Consider the following 23,973-nt stretch of genomic DNA (forward strand, 5'->3'; position numbering starts at 1 on the left):
ACTGCCTCACAAAAATCGGAATAAAATGTCCCGTGCCCGAAAATGTTACCAATAAAAACGTCAACTCGTCCCGCAAAAAACAAGACCTCACATGACTCTGTGGACCAAAATATGGAAAAATTATAGCTCTCAAAATGTGGTAACGCAAAAAAATATTTTTGCAATAAAAAGTGTCTTTTAGTGTGTGACGGCTGCCAATCATAAAAATCCGCTTAAAAACCCGCTATAAAAATAAATCAAACCCCCCTTCATAACCCCCTTAGTTAGGGAAAAATAAAAAAATTTTAAAAATGTATTTATTTCCATTTTGCCACTATAGGGTTTGGGTTAGGATTACATTTATGGTTGGGATTAGGGTTAGGGGTGTGTCAGGGTTAGGGGTGTGGTTAGGGTTATGGTTGGGATTAGGGGTGTGGTTGGGTTAGGGTTTCCGTTATAATTGGGGGGTTTTCACTGTTTAGGCACATCAGGGGCTCTCCAAACGCGACATGGCATCCGATCTCAATTCCAGCCAATTCTGTGTTGAAAAAGAAAAACAGTGCTCCTTCCCTTCCGAGCTCTGCCATGCACCCAAACAGGGGTTTACCCCACATATGGGGTATCAGCGTACTCAGGACAAATTGGACAACTTGCGGGGTCCAACTTCTCTTGTTACCCTTGGGAAAATAAAAATTTGGGGGCTAAAAAAACATTTTTGTGGGAAAGAAAATGATTTTTTATTTTCACTTCTCTGCGTTATAAACTGTAGTGAAACACTTGGTGGTTCAAAGTTCTCACAACACATCTAGATAAGTTCCTTGGGGAGTCTAGGTTCCAACATAGGGTCACTTGTGGGGGGTTTCTACTGTTTAGGTACATCAGGGGCTCTGCAAATGCAACGTGACGCCTGCAGACCAATCCATCTAAGTCTGCATTCCAAATGGCGCTCCTTCCCTTCCGAGCTCTGCCATGCGCCCAAACGGTGGTTCCCCCCCACATATGGGGTATCAGCGTACTCAGGACAAATACTTTTGGGGTCCAATTTCTCCGGTTACCTTTGGGAAAATACAAAACTGGGGGGCTAAAATATAATTTTTGTGGAAAAAAAAAAGAATTTTTATTTTCACGGCTCTGCGATATAAACTGTAGTGAAGCATTTGGGAGTTCAGAGCTCTCACAACACATCTAGATAAGATCCTTAGGGGGTCTACTTTCCAAAATGGTGTCACTTGTGGGGGGTTTCAATGTTTAGGCACATCAGGGGGTCTCCAAACGCAACATGGCGTCCCATCTCAATTCCAGCCAATTTTGCATTGAAAAGTCAAACAGCGCTCCTTCCCTTCCGAGCTCTGCCATGCACCCAAACAGTGGTTTACCCCCACATATGGGGTATCAGCGTACTCAGGACAAATTGCACAACAACTTTTTGGGTACAATTTCTTCTGGTACCCTTGGGAAAATAAAAAATTGGGGGCGAAATTTTCACTTTTGTGAAAAAATATTTTATATTTTTACAGCTCTACATTATAAACTTCTATGAAGCACTTGGTTGGTCAAAGTGCTCACCACACATCTAGATAAGTTTCTTAGGGGGTCTACTTTCCAAAATGGCGTCACTTGTGGGGGGTTTCAATGTTTAGGCACATCAGGGGCTCCCCAACGCAACATGGCGTCCCATCTCAATTCCAGCCAATTTTGAATTGAAAAGTCAAACGGCGCTCCTTCCCTTCCGAGCTCTGCCATGCACCCAAACAGTGGTTTAACCTCACATATGGGGTATCAGCGTACTCAGGACAAATTGTACAACAACATTTGGGGTCCATTTTCTCTTGTTACCCTTGGTAAAATAAAACAAATTGGAGCTGAAGTAAATTGTGTTTAAAAAAAAAAAATCAACATTTAATTTTTTCAAACATTCCAAAAATTCCTGTGAAACACCTGAAGGGTTAATAAACTTCTTGAATGTGGTTTTGAGCACCTTGAGGGGTGCAATGTTTAGAATGGTGTCACACTTGGTTATTTTCTATCATATAGACCCCTCAAAATTACTTCAAATGTGATGTGGTCCCTAAAAAAAAAAAAAATGTGGCTGTAAAAATGAGAAATTGCTGGTCAACTTTTAACCCTTATAACTCCCTAACAAAAGTTTTGTTTCCAAAATTGTGCTGATGTAAAGTAGACATGTGGGAAATGTTATTTATTAACTATTTTTTGTGACATATCTCTGTGATTTAAGGGCATAAAAATTCAAAGTTGGAAAATTGCAAAATTTTCAAAATTTTTGCCAAATTTCCGTTATTTTCACAAATAAACGCAGGTAATATCAAAGACATTTTACGACTATCATGAAGTACAATATGTCTCGAGAAAACAATGTCAGAATCACCGGGATCCGTTGAAGCGTTCCAGAGTTATAACCTCATAAAGGGACAGTGGTCAGAATTGTAAAAATTGGCCCGGTCGTTAACGTGCAAACCACCCTCGGGGCTTAAGGGGTTAATGCAATGGTGCAGTGACCAAAAACCCCCCAGTAATTCTGTAGCTTTGATTTCTTTTCTCGTTACGCCATTTTAGTGACCGGATTAACTATATATTGATAAATCGGGCGAATATGTGCTTTTTTATTGTTTTTTTTTTTTTTAATGTGGCAAATGGGGGGGTGACTTGAACTTTTTACTTTCTTCAATAGTCTTCATGGGAGACTAGAAGCTGCGATCATCCAATCGCCTGCGCTACACAGAGTTGGGCAGCATTCATAGCAATCCAGGAATGACAAAAAAAAAAGGATCTGCTACAGAATCGGGGTTGTCATGCCAACCCATTGGCGACCTGCGGTCATGTAACACGGGCGCTGATGGGTGGGATTACTGACACTTTCGGCACATTTGTGTTAAATGCCACTGTCAGAGATTGACAGTGGCATTTAACATGTTAACGGCTCCTGAAATCAGCTAACATGCCGCAAATGTTGCGATGAGCTTGCAGTAAACAGGAGGGGCAACCGTAGACGTAACTATACGTGTACGGTTGGAAAGGGGTTAAAAAATAAATAATGACAATATATATATATTTTTTTACCTAAAATACAAAAGGAAATGTGTCATCTTTAACTTTAGGCCTTTTAGATATGATTACATCTTCAACTTAACTGTTCACAATAACCGGAATTTTGACCAGGGGTGCCCAAACTTGTACATGCCACTGTAGTCTGTCATTTTTCTTTAATTTTCCAGGCAACATCTCTTCTCTCTATCTATTTCCAAACATTTCTGGAAGGCCAGATTAATGATTCTATCAGTATATATTACTCGTTTTTATAATAGATTTTTTTCTCATGTGTTTTCGGCAAGTTTGTGATAATTTTGTTGCGGATAATACCAACAGAATTGTAAACTGGTTGCATATGCGGAGTCTTTGACTAATGGATAGAACACAAACTTTTAAAAGCAGAGTATGATTGCTAAGGGCGCAGTAGACGTCAGAGTGTGACTTACCATCGCCATCTGGACATGAATAAAGCTTGAAGGTTTTATTTGGATGTGCCTATCCTCCTTTATTTTTACATTTCAGTTGTGTTATTTTTGTCCTCTCAAAAGGATTTCAGTTTCTCAATGGATTTGTACAGATTATGGGTGACATTAAGGTGAAAAAAAAGTTCTGAAATGATTCATGTGATTTTTATTTTTTTAAGGGACAAAAACCTGGCATGGTAACAGAGGGGTGTAGATTTTTTATGTATTAACTGTACATCTACTTGTAGACCACACTAATGATGAGCGATCGTGCTCGGATAAGCTGATATCTGAACATGCTCGGGTGCTAACCAAGCGTCTTCGGCGTGCTCGAAAAATATGTTCGAGTTCCCGCGGCTGCATGTCTCACGGCTGTTCGACAGTCACAACACATGCAGAGATTGCCTAACAAACAGCCGCGAGACATGCAGGCGACGGCACTCAAAAATATTATTCAAGCACACTAAAGACGCTCGGATAGCAGCACATGAGCATCTTTTAACCTGTAGATTAAACAAGACCTTAAACATTGGCGGTGAAATGATGAACTTAGTTTTTTGATTTGGTCAGTTTATGCCAAAATGACCTTCAAAACCCTGCGCCATAAGGTGGTCCGGTATATGCCTGGCAATGGTAGGCTCACGGAACTGCCGAAATAATAAGTTCATGATAATCCAGTAGCACGGTCACCACCAGAAAGGTTTGATGGGAAGCAACGCAAAGAACATTTTGAGGTTTCAATAATTTCTTACAGACTCGGCAAAGGTTTTATAGAAAATTTTTAATTACTATCACAATCATCTGATCTCTAAAAGGCAACTGAAACTCATTCAGCTCCAGAAAATACTAAACACAGCCTGAAGAATATATACACGATCCAAAATTTCTAGAATGTGGCTACTAAGGAGAATTTTTGGCAACTCTACGAATGTTAGAAGATTTGGAATAACGATTCGGATTTTCTAGAGAAATGCGTTTGGACAGACTGAATGATTCCCCTCAAAAGCAGCCACGGGCTGTCCGGGGACGGAGATGACATCTGTCACGGAGAGTTTCCAGCATTCCCAACAGAAGCAGGGCTCGCTCCGCACAACGGTGGGGAACACTTGATTTGGCCTTTTGCATGAACTGTCTCGGTTTTCACCTCCGTCGTCGATCACAGCTCGTTGTGGGGGAGGCCATCCTTAAACACGCGGCTTGTTAAATCCTGCAAATGCTTCTTTACCTAAACAAGATGAGAACACAGAAATATCCAAAGTGTTACTGTCCTTAATTGTCTGGATCTGTCTGATCGCTATGCAGGGAGGATAAGCCAAGATGGAAAATAATGTGAAAAGTAGAAAAAAAAAAAAACCCGCAAAGCATAAAGCAGAGGAATGGAGCGAAGAAAAGGATTTTCTGCACAAGATATAAGTGGACTATTGACGGATCTTGTTATTTCCGCAGCACCGGGAAGCAATTTCTGCAGAATTTCCATGGTGCTATTTTGTAAAAAGGACTCCCTCTCTCGTTTCATGATGATCGGCTTAACCCATTCCGAACAATAGCTTAAAAAGATAAAACGTTCTCTATTTTTGATTTTTTTTTTTTCTCAAATTTGTATTTTTTTTTTTTTACAAAATGGATTCATTTTTTGATCTGGGGCAGGAGAAAAAACTGGAATGGCAAGACCTGCTTCTTCCTAATATTCTTTATATATAGATCACAGAAATAAATCCTCAGTTATCAGATTCTGCAGTTAGCAAAAGACACCCACACAGCGGCTATAGGAGCAAACGGCACAAACTTATTAATGAAACCCACTTGCTAAGATGTGCTTTTATTAGCCCCCAATTACATTTATATAGTTGCAAAAAGAAGTCCTCAAAAAGGTGGGTGACTCTTAACACTAGTGATGATACTCGTTACTCGAGATTTCCTGACCATGGTTGGGTGGTCTCCGAGTATTTCGGCGTGCTCGGAGACTTCGTTTATGTCGATGCAGCTGCACGATTTGCAGCTGCTAGACAGTTTAAATACATGTGGGGATTCCCTAACAAACAAGCAACCCCCACATGTATTCAAGCTGTCTAGCAGCCGTAAATCATCCAGCTGCGCCGACAAACAATCTCCGAGCCTGCCAAAATACTCGGAGACCACCCGAGCATGCTCAGGAAATCTCGAGTAATCTCGCTCATCACTACTTAACACTGCTTCAGCCAAATTCTAATAGCGGAGTGATGTAGATATAGCAGATTGTAGGTATAAGCCCCAACTACAAGGGGCATCAACAGCAAGGACATCGCTCCCATCTTCTCTGCCTACTGCTTCTGGTTTACAGTCACACTGCGGCTATAGGGGGGCTCCAGACTACACATCCAGACTGCTGCTATAGGGGGCTTCAGACTACACATCCAGACTGCTGCTATAGGGGGGCTCCAGACTACACATCCAGATTGCTGCTATAGGAAGCTTCAGACTACACATCCAGACTGCTGCTATAGGGGGGCTCCAGACTACACATCCAGACTGCTGCTATAGGGGGCTTCAGACTACACATCCAGACTGCTGCTATAGGGGGGCTCCAGACTACACATCCAGACTGCTGCTATAGGGGGCTTCAGACTACACATCCAGACTGCTGCTATAGGGGGGCTCCAGACTACACATCCAGATTGCTGCTATAGGAAGCTTCAGACTACACATCCAGACTGCTGCTATAGGGGGGCTCCAGACTACACATCCAGACTGCTGCTATAGGGGGCTTCACTGTCATGATTCTCAATGGCGAGAGAACATAGCCCAGCATATATGAGAACTAGCTCTTGGAAGATGGAAACTATACTGACCATGAACTAAACCTGCCGCACAACTAGAAGTGGCCGGGTAGCATGCCTACGTTTTTTTATCCCTAGATGCCCAGCGCCAGCCGGAGAACTACCTAATCCTAGCAGAGGAAAAGACAGTCCTGGCTCACCTCTAGAGAAATTTTCCCAAAAGGCAGACAGAGGCCCCCACATATATTGGCGGTGATTTTAGATGAAATGACAAACGTAGTATGAAAATAGGTTTAGCAAAAATCGAGGTCCGCTTACTAGATAGCAAGAAGACAGAAAGGGCACTTTCATGGTCAGCAGAAAACCCTATCAAAACACCATCCAGAAATTACTTTAAGACTCTAGCATTAACTCATAACACCAGAGTGGCAATTTCCGCTCACAAGAGCTTTCCAGACACAGTAACGAAACAGCAGCTGTGAACAGGAACAAAATGCAAAAACACACAAGGACAAAAGTCCAACTTAGCTGGGAGTTGTCTAGTAGCAGGAACATGCACAGAAAGGCTTCTGATTACATTGTTGACCGGCAAGAAACTGACAGAGGAGCAAGGTTATATAGCGACTCCCACATCCTGATAGGAGCAGGTGAACAGAGGGGATGATGCACACAAGTACAATTCCACAAGTGGCCACCGGGGGAGCCCAGAATCCAATTTCACAACAGTACCCCCCCCTCAAGGAGGGGGCACCGAACCCTCACCAGAACCACCAGGGCGATCAGGATGAGCCCTATGAAAGGCACGGACAAGATCGGAGGCATGAACATCAGAGGCAGTGACCCAAGAATTATCCTCCTGACCGTATCCCTTCCATTTGACCAGATACTGGAGTTTCCGTCTGGAAACACGAGAGTCCAAGATCTTTTCCACAACGTACTCCAACTCACCCTCAACCAACACCGGAGCAGGAGGCTCAACGGAAGGCACAGCCGGTACCTCATACCTGCGCAACAATGACCGATGAAAAACATTATGAATCGAAAAGGATGCAGGGAGGTCCAAACGGAAGGACACAGGGTTAAGAATCTCCAATATCTTGTACGGGCCGATGAACCGAGGCTTAAACTTAGGAGAAGAAACCCTCATAGGGACAAAACGAGAAGACAACCACACCAAGTCCCCAACACAAAGCCGAGGACCAACACGACGACGGCGGTTGGCAAAAAGCTGAGTCTTCTCCTGGGACAACTTCAAATTGTCCACCACCTGCCCCCAAATCTGATGCAACCTCTCCACCACAGCATCCACTCCAGGACAATCCGAAGATTCCACTTGACCGGAGGAAAATCGAGGATGAAACCCCGAATTACAGAAAAACGGGGACACCAAGGTGGCAGAGCTGGCCCGATTATTGAGGGCGAACTCCGCCAAAGGCAAAAAAGCAACCCAATCATCCTGATCCGCAGACACAAAACACCTCAAATATGTCTCCAAGGTCTGATTAGTCCGCTCGGTCTGGCCATTAGTCTGAGGATGGAAAGCAGACGAAAAAGACAAATCTATGCCCATCCTAGCACAGAATGCCCGCCAAAATCTAGACACGAATTGGGTCCCTCTGTCAGAAACGATATTCTCCGGAATACCATGCAAACGAACAACATTTTGAAAAAACAGAGGAACCAACTCGGAAGAAGAAGGCAACTTAGGCAAGGGAACCAGATGGACCATCTTAGAGAAACGGTCACACACCACCCAGATGACAGACATCTTATGAGAAACAGGCAGATCCGAAATAAAATCCATCGAGATGTGCGTCCAAGGCCTCTTCGGGATAGGCAAGGGTAACAACAATCCACTAGCCCGAGAACAACAAGGCTTGGCCCGAGCACAAACGTCACAAGACTGCACAAAGCCTCGCACATCTCGTGACAGGGAAGGCCACCAGAAGGACCTTGCCACCAAATCCCTGGTACCAAAGATTCCAGGATGACCTGCCAACGCAGAAGAATGAACCTCAGAGATGACTCTACTGGTCCAATCATCAGGAACAAACAGTCTACCAGGTGGGCAACGATCAGGTCTATCCGCCTGAAACTCCTGCAAGGCCCGCCGCAGGTCTGGAGAAACGGCAGACAATATCACTCCATCTTTAAGGATACCTGTGGGCTCAGAATTACCAGGGGAGTCAGGCTCAAAACTCCTAGAAAGGGCATCCGCCTTAACATTCTTAGAACCCGGTAGGTAAGACACCACAAAATTAAACCGAGAGAAAAACAACGACCAGTGCGCCTGTCTAGGATTCAGGCGCCTGGCCGACTCAAGGTAAATTAAATTTTTGTGGTCAGTCAATACCCCCACCTGATGTCTGGCCCCCTCAAGCCAGTGACGCCACTCCTCAAAAGCCCACTTCATGGCCAAAAGCTCCCGATTCCCAATATCATAATTCCGCTCGGCGGGCGAAAATTTACGGGAAAAAAAAGCACAAGGTCTCATCACGGAGCAGTCGGAACTTCTCTGCGACAACACCGCCCCAGCTCCGATTTCAGAAGCGTCGACCTCAACCTGAAAAGGAAGAGCAACATCAGGCTGACGCAACACTGGGGCGGAAGAAAAGCGGCGCTTGAGCTCCCGAAAGGCCTCCACAGCATCAGGGGACCAATCAGCAACATCAGCACCCTTCTTAGTCAAATCAGTCAATGGTTTTACAACATCAGAAAAACCAGCAATAAATCGACGATAAAAGTTAGCAAAGCCCAAAAATTTCTGAAGACTCTTAAGAGAAGAGGGTTGCGTCCAATCACCAATAGCCTGAACCTTGACAGGATCCATCTCGATGGAAGAGGGGGAAAAAATGTATCCCAAGAAGGAAATCTTTTGAACCCCAAAAACACACTTAGAACCCTTCACACACAAGAAATTAGACCGCAAAACCTGAAAAACCCTTCTGACCTGCTGGACATGAGAGTCCCAGTCATCCGAAAAAATCAGAATATCATCCAGATACACAATCATAAATTTGTCCAAATAATCGCGGAAAATGTCATGCATAAAGGACTGGAAGACTGAAGGGGCATTTGAAAGACCAAAAGGCATCACCAAATACTCAAAATGGCCCTCGGGCGTATTAAATGCGGTTTTCCACTCATCCCCCTGCTTGATTCGCACCAAATTATACGCCCCACGGAGATCAATCTTAGAGAACCACTTGGCCCCCTTTATACGAGCAAACAAATCAGTAAGCAGTGGTAACGGATATTGATATTTAACCGTGATTTTATTCAAAAGTCGATAATCAATACACGGCCTCAAAGAGCCGTCTTTCTTAGACACAAAGAAAAAACTGGCTCCTAAGGGAGATGACGAAGGACGAATATGTCCCTTTTCCAAGGACTCCTTTATATATTCTCGCATAGCAGCGTGTTCAGGCACAGACAGATTAAATAAACGACCCTTAGGGTATTTACTACCCGGAATCAAGTCTATGGCACAATCGCACTCCCGGTGCGGAGGTAGTGAACCAACCTTGGGTTCTTCAAAAACGTCACGAAAGTCAGACAAGAATTCAGGAATCTCAGAGGGAATAGATGATGAAATGGAAACCAAAGATACGTCCCCATGAGTTCCTTTACATCCCCAGCTTAACACAGACATAGCTCTCCAGTCGAGGACTGGGTTATGAGATTGCAGCCATGGCAATCCCAGCACCAAAACATCATGTAGATTATACAGCACCAGAAAGCGAATAACCTCCTGGTGATCCGGATTAACACGCATAGTCACTTGTGTCCAGTATTGTGGTTTATTACTAGCCAATGGGGTGGAGTCAATCCCTTTCAGAGGTATCGGAGCCTCCAATGGCTCCAAATCATACCCACAGCGTTTGGCAAAGGACCAATCCATAAGACTCAAAGCAGCGCCAGAGTCGACATAGGCGTCCGCGGTAATAGATGACAAAGAACAAATCAGGGTCACAGATAGAATAAACTTAGACTGTAAAGTGCTAATTGAAACAGACTTGTCAGGCTTCTTAGTACGCTTAAAGCATGCTGATATAACATGAGTTGAATCACCACAATAGAAGCACAACCCATTTTTTCGTCTAAAATTCTGCCGCTCGCTTCTGGACAGAATTCTATCACATTGCATATTTTCTGGCGTTTTCTCAGTAGACACCGCCAAATGGTGCACAGGTTTGCGCTCCCGCAGACGCCTATCGATCTGAATAGCCATCGTCATGGACTCATTCAGACTCGCAGGCACAGGGAACCCCACCATAACATCCTTAATGGCATCAGAGAGACCTTCTCTGAAAATCGCCGCCAGGGCGCACTCATTCCACTGAGTAAGCACAGACCATTTGCGGAATTTTTGGCAGTATATTTCAGCTTCATCTTGCCCCTGAGACAAGGACATCAAGGCCTTTTCCGCCTGAAGCTCTAAATGAGGTTCCTCATAAAGCAACCCCAAGGCCAGAAAAAACGCATCCACATTGAGCAACGCAGGATCCCCTGGTGCCAATGCAAAAGCCCAGTCTTGAGGGTCGCCCCGGAGCAAGGAAATTACAATCCTGACCTGCTGTGCAGGGTCTCCGGCAGAGCGAGACTTCAGGGACAAAAACAATTTGCAATTATTTTTAAAATTTTGAAAGTGAGATCTATTCCCCGAGAAGAATTCAGGCAAAGGAATTCTAGGCTCAGACATAGGTGCATGAACAACGAAATCTTGCAAATTTTGTACCTTTGTGGCGAGATTATTCAAACCTGTAGCTACACTCTGAAGATCCATTTGAAACAGGTGAACACAGAGCCATTCAAGGATAAGAAGGAGAGAAAGAGAGGAAGGCTGCAGTATAGGCAGACTAGCAAGTGATTCAATTAAGAGCACACTCAGAACTAGAGGAAAAAAAAAAAAAAAAAAAAAAAAAAATTGTAGCAGACTTCTTTTTTCTCTCCTTTCTCAGCCAGTAATTTAACCCTTTTTTTTGGGCCGGTCAAACTGTCATGATTCTCAATGGCGAGAGAACATAGCCCAGCATATATGAGAACTAGCTCTTGGAAGATGGAAACTATACTGACCATGAACTAAACCTGCCGCACAACTAGAAGTGGCCGGGTAGCATGCCTACGTTTTTTTATCCCTAGATGCCCAGCGCCAGCCGGAGAACTACCTAATCCTAGCAGAGGAAAAGACAGTCCTGGCTCACCTCTAGAGAAATTTTCCCAAAAGGCAGACAGAGGCCCCCACATATATTGGCGGTGATTTTAGATGAAATGACAAACGTAGTATGAAAATAGGTTTAGCAAAAATCGAGGTCCGCTTACTAGATAGCAAGAAGACAGAAAGGGCACTTTCATGGTCAGCAGAAAACCCTATCAAAACACCATCCAGAAATTACTTTAAGACTCTAGCATTAACTCATAACACCAGAGTGGCAATTTCCGCTCACAAGAGCTTTCCAGACACAGTAACGAAACAGCAGCTGTGAACAGGAACAAAATGCAAAAACACACAAGGACAAAAGTCCAACTTAGCTGGGAGTTGTCTAGTAGCAGGAACATGCACAGAAAGGCTTCTGATTACATTGTTGACCGGCAAGAAACTGACAGAGGAGCAAGGTTATATAGCGACTCCCACATCCTGATAGGAGCAGGTGAACAGAGGGGATGATGCACACAAGTACAATTCCACAAGTGGCCACCGGGGGAGCCCAGAATCCAATTTCACAACACTTCAGACTACACATCCAGACTGCTGCTATAGGGGGGCTCCAGACTACACATCCAGACTGCTGCTATAGGGGGGCTCCAGACTACACATCCAGACTGCTGCTATAGGGGGCTTCAGACTACACATCCAGACTGCTGCTATAGGGGGGCTCCAGACTACACATCCAGACTGCTGCTATAGGGGGCTTCAGACTACACATCCAGATTGCTGCTATAGGAAGCTTCAGACTACACATCCAGACTGCTGCTATAGGGGGGCTCTAGACTACACATCCAGACTGCTGCTATAAGGGGCTTCAGACTACACATCCAGACTGCTGCTATAGGGGGGCTCCAGACTACGCATCCAGATTGCTGCTATAGGAAGCTTCAGACTACACATCCAGACTGCTGCTATAGGGGGGCTCCAGACTACACATCCAGACTGCTGCTATAGGGGGCTCCAGACTACACATCCAGACTGCTGCTATAAGGGGCTTCAGACTACACATCCAGATTGCTGCTATAGGGGGGCTCCAGACTACACATCCAGACTGCTGCTATAGGGGGCTCCAGACTACACATCCAGACTGCTGCTATAAGGGGCTTCAGACTACACATCCAGATTGCTGCTATAGGAAGCTTCAGACTACACATCCAGACTGCTGCTATAGGGGGGCTCCAGACTACACATCCAGACTGCTGTTATAGGGGGGCTCTAGACTACACATCCAGATTGCTGCTATAGGAAGCTTCAGACTACACATCCAGACTGCTGCTATAGGGGGGCTCCAGACTACACATCCAGACTGCTGCTATAGGGGGACTCCAGACTACACATCCAGACTGCTGCTATAGCGGGGCTCCAGACTACACATCCAGACTGCTGTTATAGGGGGGCTCTAGACTACACATCCAGATTGCTGCTATAGGAAGCTTCAGACTACACATCCAGACTGCTGCTATAGGGGGGCTCCAGACTACACATCCAGACTGCTGTTATAGGGGGGCTCTAGACTACACATCCAGATTGCTGCTATAGGAAGCTTCAGACTACACATCCAGACTGCTGTTATAGGGGGGCTCCAGACTACACATCCAGACTGCTGCTATAGGGGGGCTTCAGACTACACATCCAGACTGCTGCTATAGGGGGACTCCAGACTACACATCCAGACTGCTGCTATAGCGGGGCTCCAGACTACACATCCAGACTGCTGCTATAGGGGGACTTCAGACTACACATCCAGAATAGATATATATGGAATGGTTCAGATATTATTACAATGGTATGTTACCTAACTAGCAAATAAATGTTAAAAAGCGATTAATAAGACCTCAACAAAGTACGTTTCTTTCTGTATAAACACTAGGACAGAAAACATCTCAATGGCGGCTGCCCTTTATCCCATCATGCTTATGTGCAGGTAAATACAGCATGTTAATAATGTGGGCTAAGTACATCGGCCCCATCAGGAGCTGAAGAACCTCACTGCTGGTGAATACAGATGGTGTTTTCTGTTGGACAGCAATAAACCTTGTTATGGAGCTTATAAAAAGACAAGGATGTGTTGGGTTATGTACAAACATGACAGACCAAGGAATCATGGAGGATTTTGTGTTCAAGTCGACTGCTGCATAAATCCTTGTAAACAAACACATATTGTCTTATGATGAAATCAAGCGATTTGATCAAAACACAGAACTTTCTATAGCATGGATTACGAGCTGCCTTCCGTCCCTTCAGTAAATTCTTGCAATCTCCATGACATAACCCGACGCATTTTTTCTTAAAACTCTACATTGTGTCGCTGTTATTCCCCTTGGAAAAGTGTGAAGAAACTGACAACTGGATATTCCCAGTCCCCTAAACACACCGACACTTTTCCTCGATCGGAGAGCAGCTGCAGCTTTATTCCCCTCCACCTTCCCTCTTTCTTCATCTCATCGATTATTGAGAGGGTTTCCGACTAGCGATGAGCGAATATACTCGTTACTCGAGATTTTTTAGTGCTCGGAGATTTAGTTTTTCTTGCCGCAGCTGAATGATTTACATCTGTTAGCCAGCATAAGTACATGTGGGGATTGCCTGGCTGCTAGGGAACCCCCACATGTACTTATGCTGGCTAACAGATGTAAATCATTCAGCTGCGGCGCTGAAAACTAAATCTCCGAGCACTAAAAAATACTCGGAGGACCCCCGAGCATGCTCGAGAAATCTTGAGTAACGAGTATATTCGCTCATCACTATTTCAGACCATTTACAGAGGTGGCAACAGGTTAAAAAAAAATGGGGAAGGTAATACATTATTCTAAAAAGTTGTATTGCAAAAATTTTATATATTGAAAAGCACCAATTTATGAAAAAAAGAAAAGGTGTTTTTTCACCTCGCAATGTAATGACAATAAGATAGAACATCACTTTGGGTGTCCAACGACTGGAACCCTCACTGATCCTGGGAAATAAGCGAATACTGTAGCTCTTCTCCTAATTTTTCCCTCCTTGTTGTGCAGGAAGCTGCAGTCACCTCTATTCACGTAAAGGCGACCTATAACTGGATTAAATTTAGATTGGAGTTCCTTTCCCAATTGGGGCTGTTCCACAGATTCTAGAGCAGTTATTCTTTTTCTTCTGTGCCACTCCATCCTAACGTTATGCCCCAAGTGATAAAGATGCACATTTTCCTTTCAACCTACTGGGCGTGTACCACAGAACTTCTGTGGGCGTGGCAGTATTTTGATTGGTCAATATCAGAGGATAAAAAGAAAACGCCCACAAGGGGTCATAAAACAACCAAACCCAGCAAATCACACATTTATGGTCTGCCCTACCAATATACCAAAAACATAAGCAGATCATAAAAATCAATAAACAAAAACAACCCCCCCAAACTTGTGGATACAGACCTTATACCCCAGCTCCTTGATCTTGTCTGTGAGGGCATTATATTTCTCTTTACTCTTCTTGATATGCTCTTTGTCCCCAGAGTCTGCAATGTGCTTCAGTTTCTCCTGGGAGATTTCAAGCTGCTTCTGATAATGTTGATGTTTCTCGATTTTTGTTTCAAAGTGTTTCAGTTCCTCCTAAAGAAAAATAAAAAATGAATATATGCAAATTTTACATTTTTTTTTTCTTTTTTTATAGCAGTGGTTTTTGTTATATTCCTTTACCTTGAATGATTCCAATTCACTGGGAGAGAAGTTTGCGCTCCTTGCCATGTCCCAAAGGTCATTAACCCTTGGCTCATTAAAATCTGAAATAAGAAACAGACAATTGACAATTTTCATAAAATATTTACTTTTGCCTTTTCCTTCTAGTGACATTTTTGATATGACTGCTTTTTTTTGTGGGACAAGTTGTAGTTTTGAATGACACCATTAAAAATAAATGTTTAGCTTCAGTTATCATTCAATTTTTCAGTGTATAGTGTTTCTCTGCGGGATGAGCTGTAGTTTTTATTGGTACTTTTTGGTGTCCACAAGAATTTATGATCCTTTCTGTGTGGGGGTTGAGCGCAGAAATGGGGTTAAAGGAGGAGACAGATTTTTTTTTTTTTTTTTTAAAGGAAAAGGCGAACCTAGCAATTCAATTCTTCCTTTCCATTTACTGTATGGGATACACATTCTAATTAACTGCTTTGGTCAATTACACAGCGATACTAAATCTGTTCTATTTATTTATTTCTTTACTAGATGGCAGCCCGATTCTAAAGAATCGGGAGTCTAGAATCCATATATACTTTATTTATTCAAATGTAAGAATAATTTGGTTGGCGGGGCCCCACGGCCTCCGATTTGGTGGGCGGGGTCCCTCTGCCTCCGCTTTGGTGGGCGGGGCCGCTCGGCCTTCGATTTGGTGGGCGGGGCTCCTCGGCCTCCGATTTGGTTGGTGGGGCCCCTTATCCTCCGATTTGGTGGGCGGGGCCCCTCGGCCTCCGATTTGGTGGGCGGGGACCCTCGGCCTCCGATTTGGTGGGCGGGGACCCTCGGCCTCCGATTTGGTGGGCGGGGACCCTCGGCCTCCGATTTGGTGGGCGGGGACCCTCGGCCTCCGATTTGGTGGGCGGGGACCCTCGGCCTCCGATTTGGTGGGCGGGGACCCTCGGCCTCCGATTTGGTGGGCGGGGACCCTCGGCCTCCGATTTGGTGGGCGGGGACCCTCGGCCTCCGATTTGGTGGGCGGGGACCCTCGGCCTCCGATTTGGTGGGCGGGGACCCTCGGCCTCCGATTTGGTGGGCGGGGACCCTCGGCCTCCGATTTGGTGGGCGGGGACCCTCGGCCTCCGATTTGGTGGGCGGGGACCCTCGGCCTCCGATTTGGTGGGCGGGGACCCTCGGCCTCCGATTTGGTGGGCGGGGCTGCTCGGCCTTCGATTTGGTGGGCAGGGCTCCTCGGCCTCCGATTTGGTGGGCGGGGCCCCTCGGCCTCCGATTTGGTTGGCGGGGCCCCTCGGCCTCCAATTTGGTGTGTGCTCTGCCTGGGGCCACTGTGCTCTGCCTGGGGCCCCATATGCTGCCTGGGGCCCCTGTGCTCTGCCTGGGGCCCCATATGCTGCCTGGGGCCCCTGTGCTCTGCCTGGGGCCCCTGTGCTCTGCCTGGGGCCACTGTGCTCTGCCTGGGGCCCCATGTTCTGCCTGGGGCCCCTGTGCTCTGCCTGGGGCCACTGTGCTCTGCCTGGGGCCCCATGTTCTGCCTGGGACCACTGTGCTCTGCCTGGGGCCCCATATGCTGCCTGGGGCCCCTGTGCTCTGCCTGGGACCACTGTGCTCTGCCTGGGGCCCCATATGCTGCCTGGGGCCACTGTGCTCTGCCTGGGGCCCCATATGCTGCCTGGGGCCCCTGTGCTCTGCCTGGGGCCCCTGTGCTCTGCCTGGGGCCCCATGTTCTGCCTGGGGCCCCTGTGCTCTGCCTGGGGCCACTGTGCTCTGCCTGGGGCCCCATATGCTGCCTGGGGCCCCTGTGCTCTGCCTGGGGCCCCTGTGCTCTGCCTGGGGCCCCTGTGCTCTGCCTGGGGCCCCTGTGCTCTGCCTGGGGCCCCATATGCTGCCTGGGGCCCCTGTGCTCTGCCTGGGACCACTGTGCTCTGCCTGGGGCCCCATATGCTGCCTGGGGCCCCATATGCTGCCTGGGGCCCCTGTGCTCTGCCTGGGGCCCCATATGCTGCCTGGGGCCCCTGTGCTCTGCCTGGGGCCCCTGTGCTCTGCCTGGGGCCCCATAAGCTGCCTGGGGCCCCTGTGCTCTGCCTGGGACCACTGTGCTCTGCCTGGGGCCCCATATGCTGCCTGGGGCCACTGTGCTCTGCCTGGGGCCCCATATGCTGCCTGGGGCCCCTGTGCTCTGCCTGGGGCCCCATATGCTGCCTGGGGCCCCTGTGCTCTGCCTGGGGCCCCTGTGCTCTGCCTGGGGCCCCATGTTCTGCCTGGGGCCCCTGTGCTCTGCCTGGGGCCACTGTGCTCTGCCTGGGGCCCCATATGCTGCCTGGGGCCCCTGTGCTCTGCCTGGGGCCCCTGTGCTCTGCCTGGGGCCCCATATGCTGCCTGGGGCCCCTGTGCTCTGCCTGGGGCCCCATGTTCTGCCTGGGGCCCCTGTGCTCTGCCTGGGGCCACTGTGCTCTGCCTGGGGCCACTGTGCTCTGCCTGGGGCCCCATATGCTGCCTGGGGCCCCTGTGCTCTGCCTGGGGCCACTGTGCTCTGCCTGGGGCCCCATATGCTGCCTGGGGCCCCTGTGCTCTGCCTGGGTGTAGGACACTGGTGACGTCACTTATCTCCGGACATTACCTCCGGACATTAGCTCCGGACAAAGCCACGGAAGTTGGCACAAATTGCAGGAAGTAGTATTCTAGGCAATTATATATTAGATTTTATTAATTCGCTTTTTACCTTTAGGGAAAAAGTGGGAACGATTTAAAAACAAATTTTAAAATGCTTTATTATATTTTATTTTTTAATACCTTTTTATAGTTTTTTTTTTTACATGTTTAACTAGTTCTATAATTGCTTGATTTCCCTCTAGAAAACATTAGCAAAGAAGTCTGAATGTATAATTGACGATCCCCTAAGAGGCACAGACACGGATGAGGCTTCATAGGTACACTAACATGGCAGGGGCTTTCAGTAGGCCACCGGCTGCCATGTTAATGCCATCAACACTCCAAAATAACACCATAAGAGAGCGATAGCGCAGACGCCGGACACGATTGTCATCTAAGGATTCCAACTGTTGCAATCGGAACTAGAGCCGATCCCATGAGTTACTCTTGGGCGGCTGCAGTATAATGCAGCCGACAGCCGCAATGTATGGAGCAAACTTGACTCCTGAGCTCGCTCATTTCATGCGCCTTACATGCCTGGCGGATGTCATTAACGACATCAGCATGCAGGAGATCACTTTCCAAACATGTGGTATTACTCATCTTGTAGGGATTCTGTTTTGCATTACTGCACTTTTAACTAAAGGGAATCTGTCACTTACTTTTTCGTATATAAGCTTCGGCCAAAAGCCATCAGGGGCTTAACTACAGCATTCTGTAATGCTGTAGATAAGCCCCCGATGTTACCTGAAAGATAAAAAACAAGTTAGATTATACTCACCTGGGTCACGGTCCGGTCTGATGGGCGCCGCGGTCCGGGTCCAGCGCCTCCCATCTTCATGCAATGATGTCCTCTTCCTTGCTTCTGTCGCGGCTCCTGCGCAGGATTACTTTGTCTTCCCTGTTGAGGGCAGAGTAAAGTACTGCAGTGCGCAGGCGCTGGGCTTCTCGGACCTTTCCTGGCACCTGCACACTGCAGTACTTTACGCTGCCCTCAACAGGAGCCGCGACAGAAGCAAGAGGACGTCATCGCATGAAGATGGGAGGCGCTGGACCCGGACCACGGCGCCCATCACGGACCGCGACCCAGGTGAGTATAATCTAACTTGTTTTTCTTATCTTTCAGTTTACATCGGGGGCTTATCTACAGCATTACAGAATGCTGTAGATAAGCCCCTGATGGCGGTTGGCCGAAGCTTATATACCAAAATGCTAGGTCCCAGCAATCGGCAAGTCAGGATAGATGATAAAAGGGGTTGTTCCAACTTGTCAAGTTAAGTATTATACAAGATTTAACTTGGGGTTCAATAAAAGTTAAGAAGATAAATAATGTGATGGATTTACAAAGAGATTCAGCTTTTAAAAAGTATATTTCAAGTAGAAAGCGCACTGAAAAATGGTCACTTTACGATCTTCGCTGCAAAAACATTCTAAAATGGAATTTCGTCATGAATCATGTGTCGGACACTCGCCTCTTTCGCCGTTGAAACCTTCATGACTTATTTTCCGAAGACGGTCAAATCCTTGGTTTATGCTCCGAAGTTTCTCTTTTAAATCTGTGTGTTTGCTGTGAAGATCTTCTACCTTAATCTCATTTTCATCAGGGCTGATAATATTTTTGTGGATTTCTGTTACCAAACAAATAGAGAAAATGGAATAAAATGGGAGTCGTGTGTCCACTCCGCTGTGCAAGTCAGTGTCTTAGAAATTTAATTTAATGATAATGTACAAATTACATTTTTTAGAATGCCGGTGTACCAGCTTTATTTTTGAAGCAGAGGGCACTTTAGGAAAATACTGGTGGCGTTTGCCCTGAAACTTCTTTTCTGATGTCTTTTATGGCCAGCAATTTTTTTAAAAATTCCATAATATAGAAGGATAAAAATAAAGCAAAACACACACACCATTTACCTATAAATGTATAAAAATTATAAAAACCTTTTATGCCAGAATTCTTGTGCAAATAGCTTTGCAAAGTTGCAAATGTTGGCGCAACAAAAGGCTGCGCTAAAATTTTGCAGCTTTTGGTGGTCTCAAGGTTTTCTTTTTCCCAGTTCAGACAAAGTGGGCAGACCCGTGGCGGGAAAGGGGCATGGCAATCCCCAGTTAGCATAAATTCAGGTCTAGCAGCGGCATTCCTTATGCCACAAACTGTTACTCCAGTGCCCAGATGGAGTATGATCTGTGGTTACGTGTTCGAATCTCAATAAATCAGGAGCGTTGGGCTGGTATAGAGGATTCTGGGCCTTTGATTGAAAAAGATGCCATGCTGATGGTAAGTATGGACTTAAAAAATAAATAAAAAGGAGAATACCAGACACAAGCACAAGTGAGAAATGTGTTGCATATTCCGGCTTTCAGAAAAGTCATCAGCACTCAGACATTGTGTGGGACAATAAAAAGATTACCTTGGGACATACAGATAATGGTTACTGTATCATTATAACATGGAGGATCATAGGAGAAACTGACAAATCATTAATTAGCTCACAGAGATCCCTTCAGTTTTTTATGATTAAAACGATAAATCTTTATTTATAATATATTAAAATTTAGTACCATAACTCATAAGCATCACACCAACACCCAAAGCAGAAAATAACCAGGGGAGGTGCCTACCCCTAAGCTGGCCTATCTCAACCTACCTAACATCTACATACATCTATCGCACCCCCTGCCACCATAGGGTTTGATAGGGTGAGCAGGGAAAGCCGCCGACGAGTGGGGGCGCCAGTGTGCAGGTTTAGGGTGCCAACCTCCGCTGTTAGGTAGGTTGAGATAGGCCAGCTTAGGGGTAGGCACCCCCCCTGGTTATTTTCTGCTTTGGGTGTTGGTGTGATGCTTATGAGTTATGGTACTAAATTTTAATATATTATAAATAAAAGATTTATCGTTTAAATCATAAAAAACTGAAGGGATCTCTGTGAGCTGAGAAACTGACAAACCAACGAGGTAATATAATAGTATTAAATTAAAAAACACAATGACTTCTGGCATAGTCCCTCCAAAGTAGAAGCCTGCAGTGGCTGCATAAAAAATGAGGACAGAAAGTCCAACTAACTCACCACCAACTGCGTGGATCACATTGTCTATATGCATTAATGAAGAGGAGTAAAAAACATCCGACTCCAAAAGATCCAGAAAAATCCTGTTTGACTTTATTGAAGAACCCACATAAAACAGAACAGATACAAGTCCAAAAAAAAAAAAAAAAAGTGACGAGTTCTGAATCACGTATATCTATGTAAAAAGATCATAAGTGATTTGAAACACGTCACTTTTTGCATCGTTGTAGTCGGAGGTTTTACTTCTCTGCAGTTGTATACTCCACTGATTTTTTTTTTGGTTTTTTTTTTTAAATATACCAGAAAAAAATAAAAAAAAATTTCAGAAAAGCCACAAAGTCTACACCCTTTCAAGGGTAAAAGAAGAGACTAGTTCCTACATTTCGAAGATTCTCTTTTCAAACAGAAGACTATGACAGCACTTGGATGACATCGGTGTGCTGCATGTCTCCATTTTTCCCGCTCTTTAGTTTCTTCTGTATACACACAGCACACCAAACGCCATGGACGTATGAACTGCCGCAGACTATAATGGTTACGTGGATAGAACAGGTACAAGAAAAATGTAAGTCTGAATGAGGCCTTAGCGAGCAGCCTTGTGTGTGCTTAAAGGGTCCATCCTTGCTTGTGGATGGTAGAGGCCGTAGACACCAGGGCATCGAAAAAAGGTTAGACTACCTTCAGTCCAAGTAATTCTCTTGCTTCCAAAAAGAATATACGATCCATACCTGGCAATAGAAAGTTTAGAAGGTCTTACCCTATATCTTTGGGGCCACAAAGAGGACTAAAATTGCATAGTATCTCGCTTTTTTTTTTTCAAATGCTCTTATAAAGAAACATTTCAGTTATCAATGACTATTTCAGAAGCAAAAGATGCCATGGAGCCCAAAAACTAATAATCACATAAGTGATAAAATAATAAAATTAAAACAAAATACAAAAATATAAAAATCGACAAATACAAGAAATGGTCTGGACATCTCGTGTTGCTACTAAATGTCCGTTTGGCTACAAAACAAATGTCAGTTAAGGTTGTGGATTAGATTTCTGAAAGTCATTTGCCAGTGGCTTAGACAAAACCCTTTACTTAGTCATCGTCACCTGTACCTCACCCCGAAAAGGGCAAGTATTATTTACCCGAATCCTCCCGCAAAGATCAAGGAAAACACTACACTTATTCTTAGTCTTCACCCACCGCCTCTGGCACCATATCTCTGATCTTTCCGTGAAAGCTCTATATCCGGCCTTTAATGGTCTCTGCGCTGACAAATCTCCCATTCTGTCCAATGCTTTACCTCCACAAACAGAAGCTACTCCGACATGTACACGCTCAGCCTGATTGTAATTGTATTTTAATGCAATCTTTCAATCTGAGAACATGGACCGAGCAAGAAGATTAATTAAATGGTATATTCTGCAACAATCACAGAGGTTGTCTGTATCAATAGAGGTTATGGATGAAACTGCAAATAGATTAAAGCGTGCTCAAGGGGTTTTGGCGTTTGCTGCTCACAAGTTTTTAGTCTTTGGACCCCGCGATTAACTAACAAAAACGTCATTCTAGAGACCTGAAAGCTGCAGGTTTTTCTGTGCGGGGTAAAAAGTTGACATAACGCAGCAGGTTTTCCTGCAACACTGCAGCAAACCAATCATGACATATTCCAAGGGTTAAACCAATCAATTACAATGCATAAATTATAAAGCACAGGAGTTGTAACTTTAAGATTTTGGGCCTGAATAGAAATCCAAAGTTGGAATACAGTAGCTTTACATTTGGTGGAGGATGCGGGCACAACTGTTACATCTGCACCATTTATAGCTACAAACCAATAAGAAAAAAAAACATATGTATATCATCCAGCGATGCAAGACTAAGCCATGTAGTAAAACTTCACTTTATTAACTCCTTTAACTATATCCAATAAAGGAGTTTTGCTGGACTCGCCACATGCGTTTCAAGAGTTTTCCACTCATGTATTATGTGGTAGCCACAATACTGCTGGCATAGAAATGCAAGGAAAAGGAATTGGCACTGCCAGAAGAGATATAGAAACAGGATTTTCTTTATTCAAATCTCCATTAAAAGGGAAAAAAAACAAACAAACAAACACACAACACACATACGAGCCGTTCCACATTAACCCTCTGACGTGTCTCTGGTGTGTCGCACGCCCTTAGTCCTGGAGATAATCCACCTTTGACTGTGACTATTTAAAACCAGTAAGAACCAATCACATGTAAACAACCACATAATATACAAATATAAAGTATTACTATAGACAGGATGTTGCTATTCTCAATATATACACACACTATTGTTTCTATAATTTAAGCCATTTGGTAGTTTAGTGTTTGGCAGCAGAATCAAATACATTTCTTACATTAAATTTTTGTGACAATTATCTGCCCTTTCGAGGCAAGTAACCTTTTCCAACCCATAACATACCAAACTACTGATACTTTTATTAGGCTGCTCTACGTAGTGCTTGTTTGTCCCTGAATACTTATGGTATTCAGAAGCAATCCCTTCTGAATCCTTATTCTGAAGGCCAGTCCCTTTTAAATCCCTATGTTTCCCCTCCTTCGGGCAAATAAAGATACCTGGAGCAAGTGCGAGCAGTCGTAGTTCTCACTTACTCCGGATGTCAATTACGTCTGTAGGAAAGGAGAGTGGAGGCAACACTGCTTGGCCACAGGGATCACATGACACTGTCATGTGATCATATGGAGAGCCAATGTCACCTCCACTGGAATAGCGCTGGCACCGGAGCAGAGTATAGCTGTTAAATAATTGGAGAAACATAGGGATCTTATTGCCCTACTACCTGAGGACAGCCGTCTTATTGCCCTACTGTCCGGGGACAGCTGTCTTATTGCCGTACTACCCCGGGGACAGCTGTCTTATTGCCCTACTACATGGGGACAGCTGTCTTATTGCCCTACTACCTGAGGACAGCCGTCTTATTGCCCTACTGTCCGGGGACAGCTGTCTTATTGCCGTACTACCCCGGGGACAGCTGTCTTATTGCCCTACTACATGGGGACAGCTGTCTTATTGCCCTACTACCCGAGGACAGCTGTCTTATTGCCCTACTACCCGATGACAGTCGTCTTATTGCCCTACTACCAAGGACAGCTGTCTTA

At 45.3% G+C, this 23,973-nt stretch overlaps 1 protein-coding gene across 1 annotated transcript in view; it reads right to left on the bottom strand.

The window, feature by feature from the left end:
• Positions 1-4,252: 4,252 nt before the first annotated feature.
• LRPAP1 (LDL receptor related protein associated protein 1) overlaps positions 4,253-23,973 on the bottom strand; it is a 46,790-nt gene continuing 27,069 nt past the window's right edge. Inside the window, exons 5-8 of the mRNA XM_077280062.1 lie at positions 19,237-19,392; positions 15,125-15,207; positions 14,861-15,037; positions 4,253-4,716 (exon numbers count right to left, since the gene is read on the bottom strand). Of these exons, the coding sequence (XP_077136177.1) occupies positions 4,648-4,716; positions 14,861-15,037; positions 15,125-15,207; positions 19,237-19,392 (485 nt within the window). The 3' untranslated portion in view covers positions 4,253-4,647. The remainder of the gene's footprint in view (positions 4,717-14,860; positions 15,038-15,124; positions 15,208-19,236; positions 19,393-23,973) is intronic.

This window comes from Ranitomeya variabilis, chromosome 1 (assembly GCF_051348905.1).
Source record: "Ranitomeya variabilis isolate aRanVar5 chromosome 1, aRanVar5.hap1, whole genome shotgun sequence".
NCBI classification, from domain to species: Eukaryota; Metazoa; Chordata; class Amphibia; order Anura; family Dendrobatidae; genus Ranitomeya; species Ranitomeya variabilis.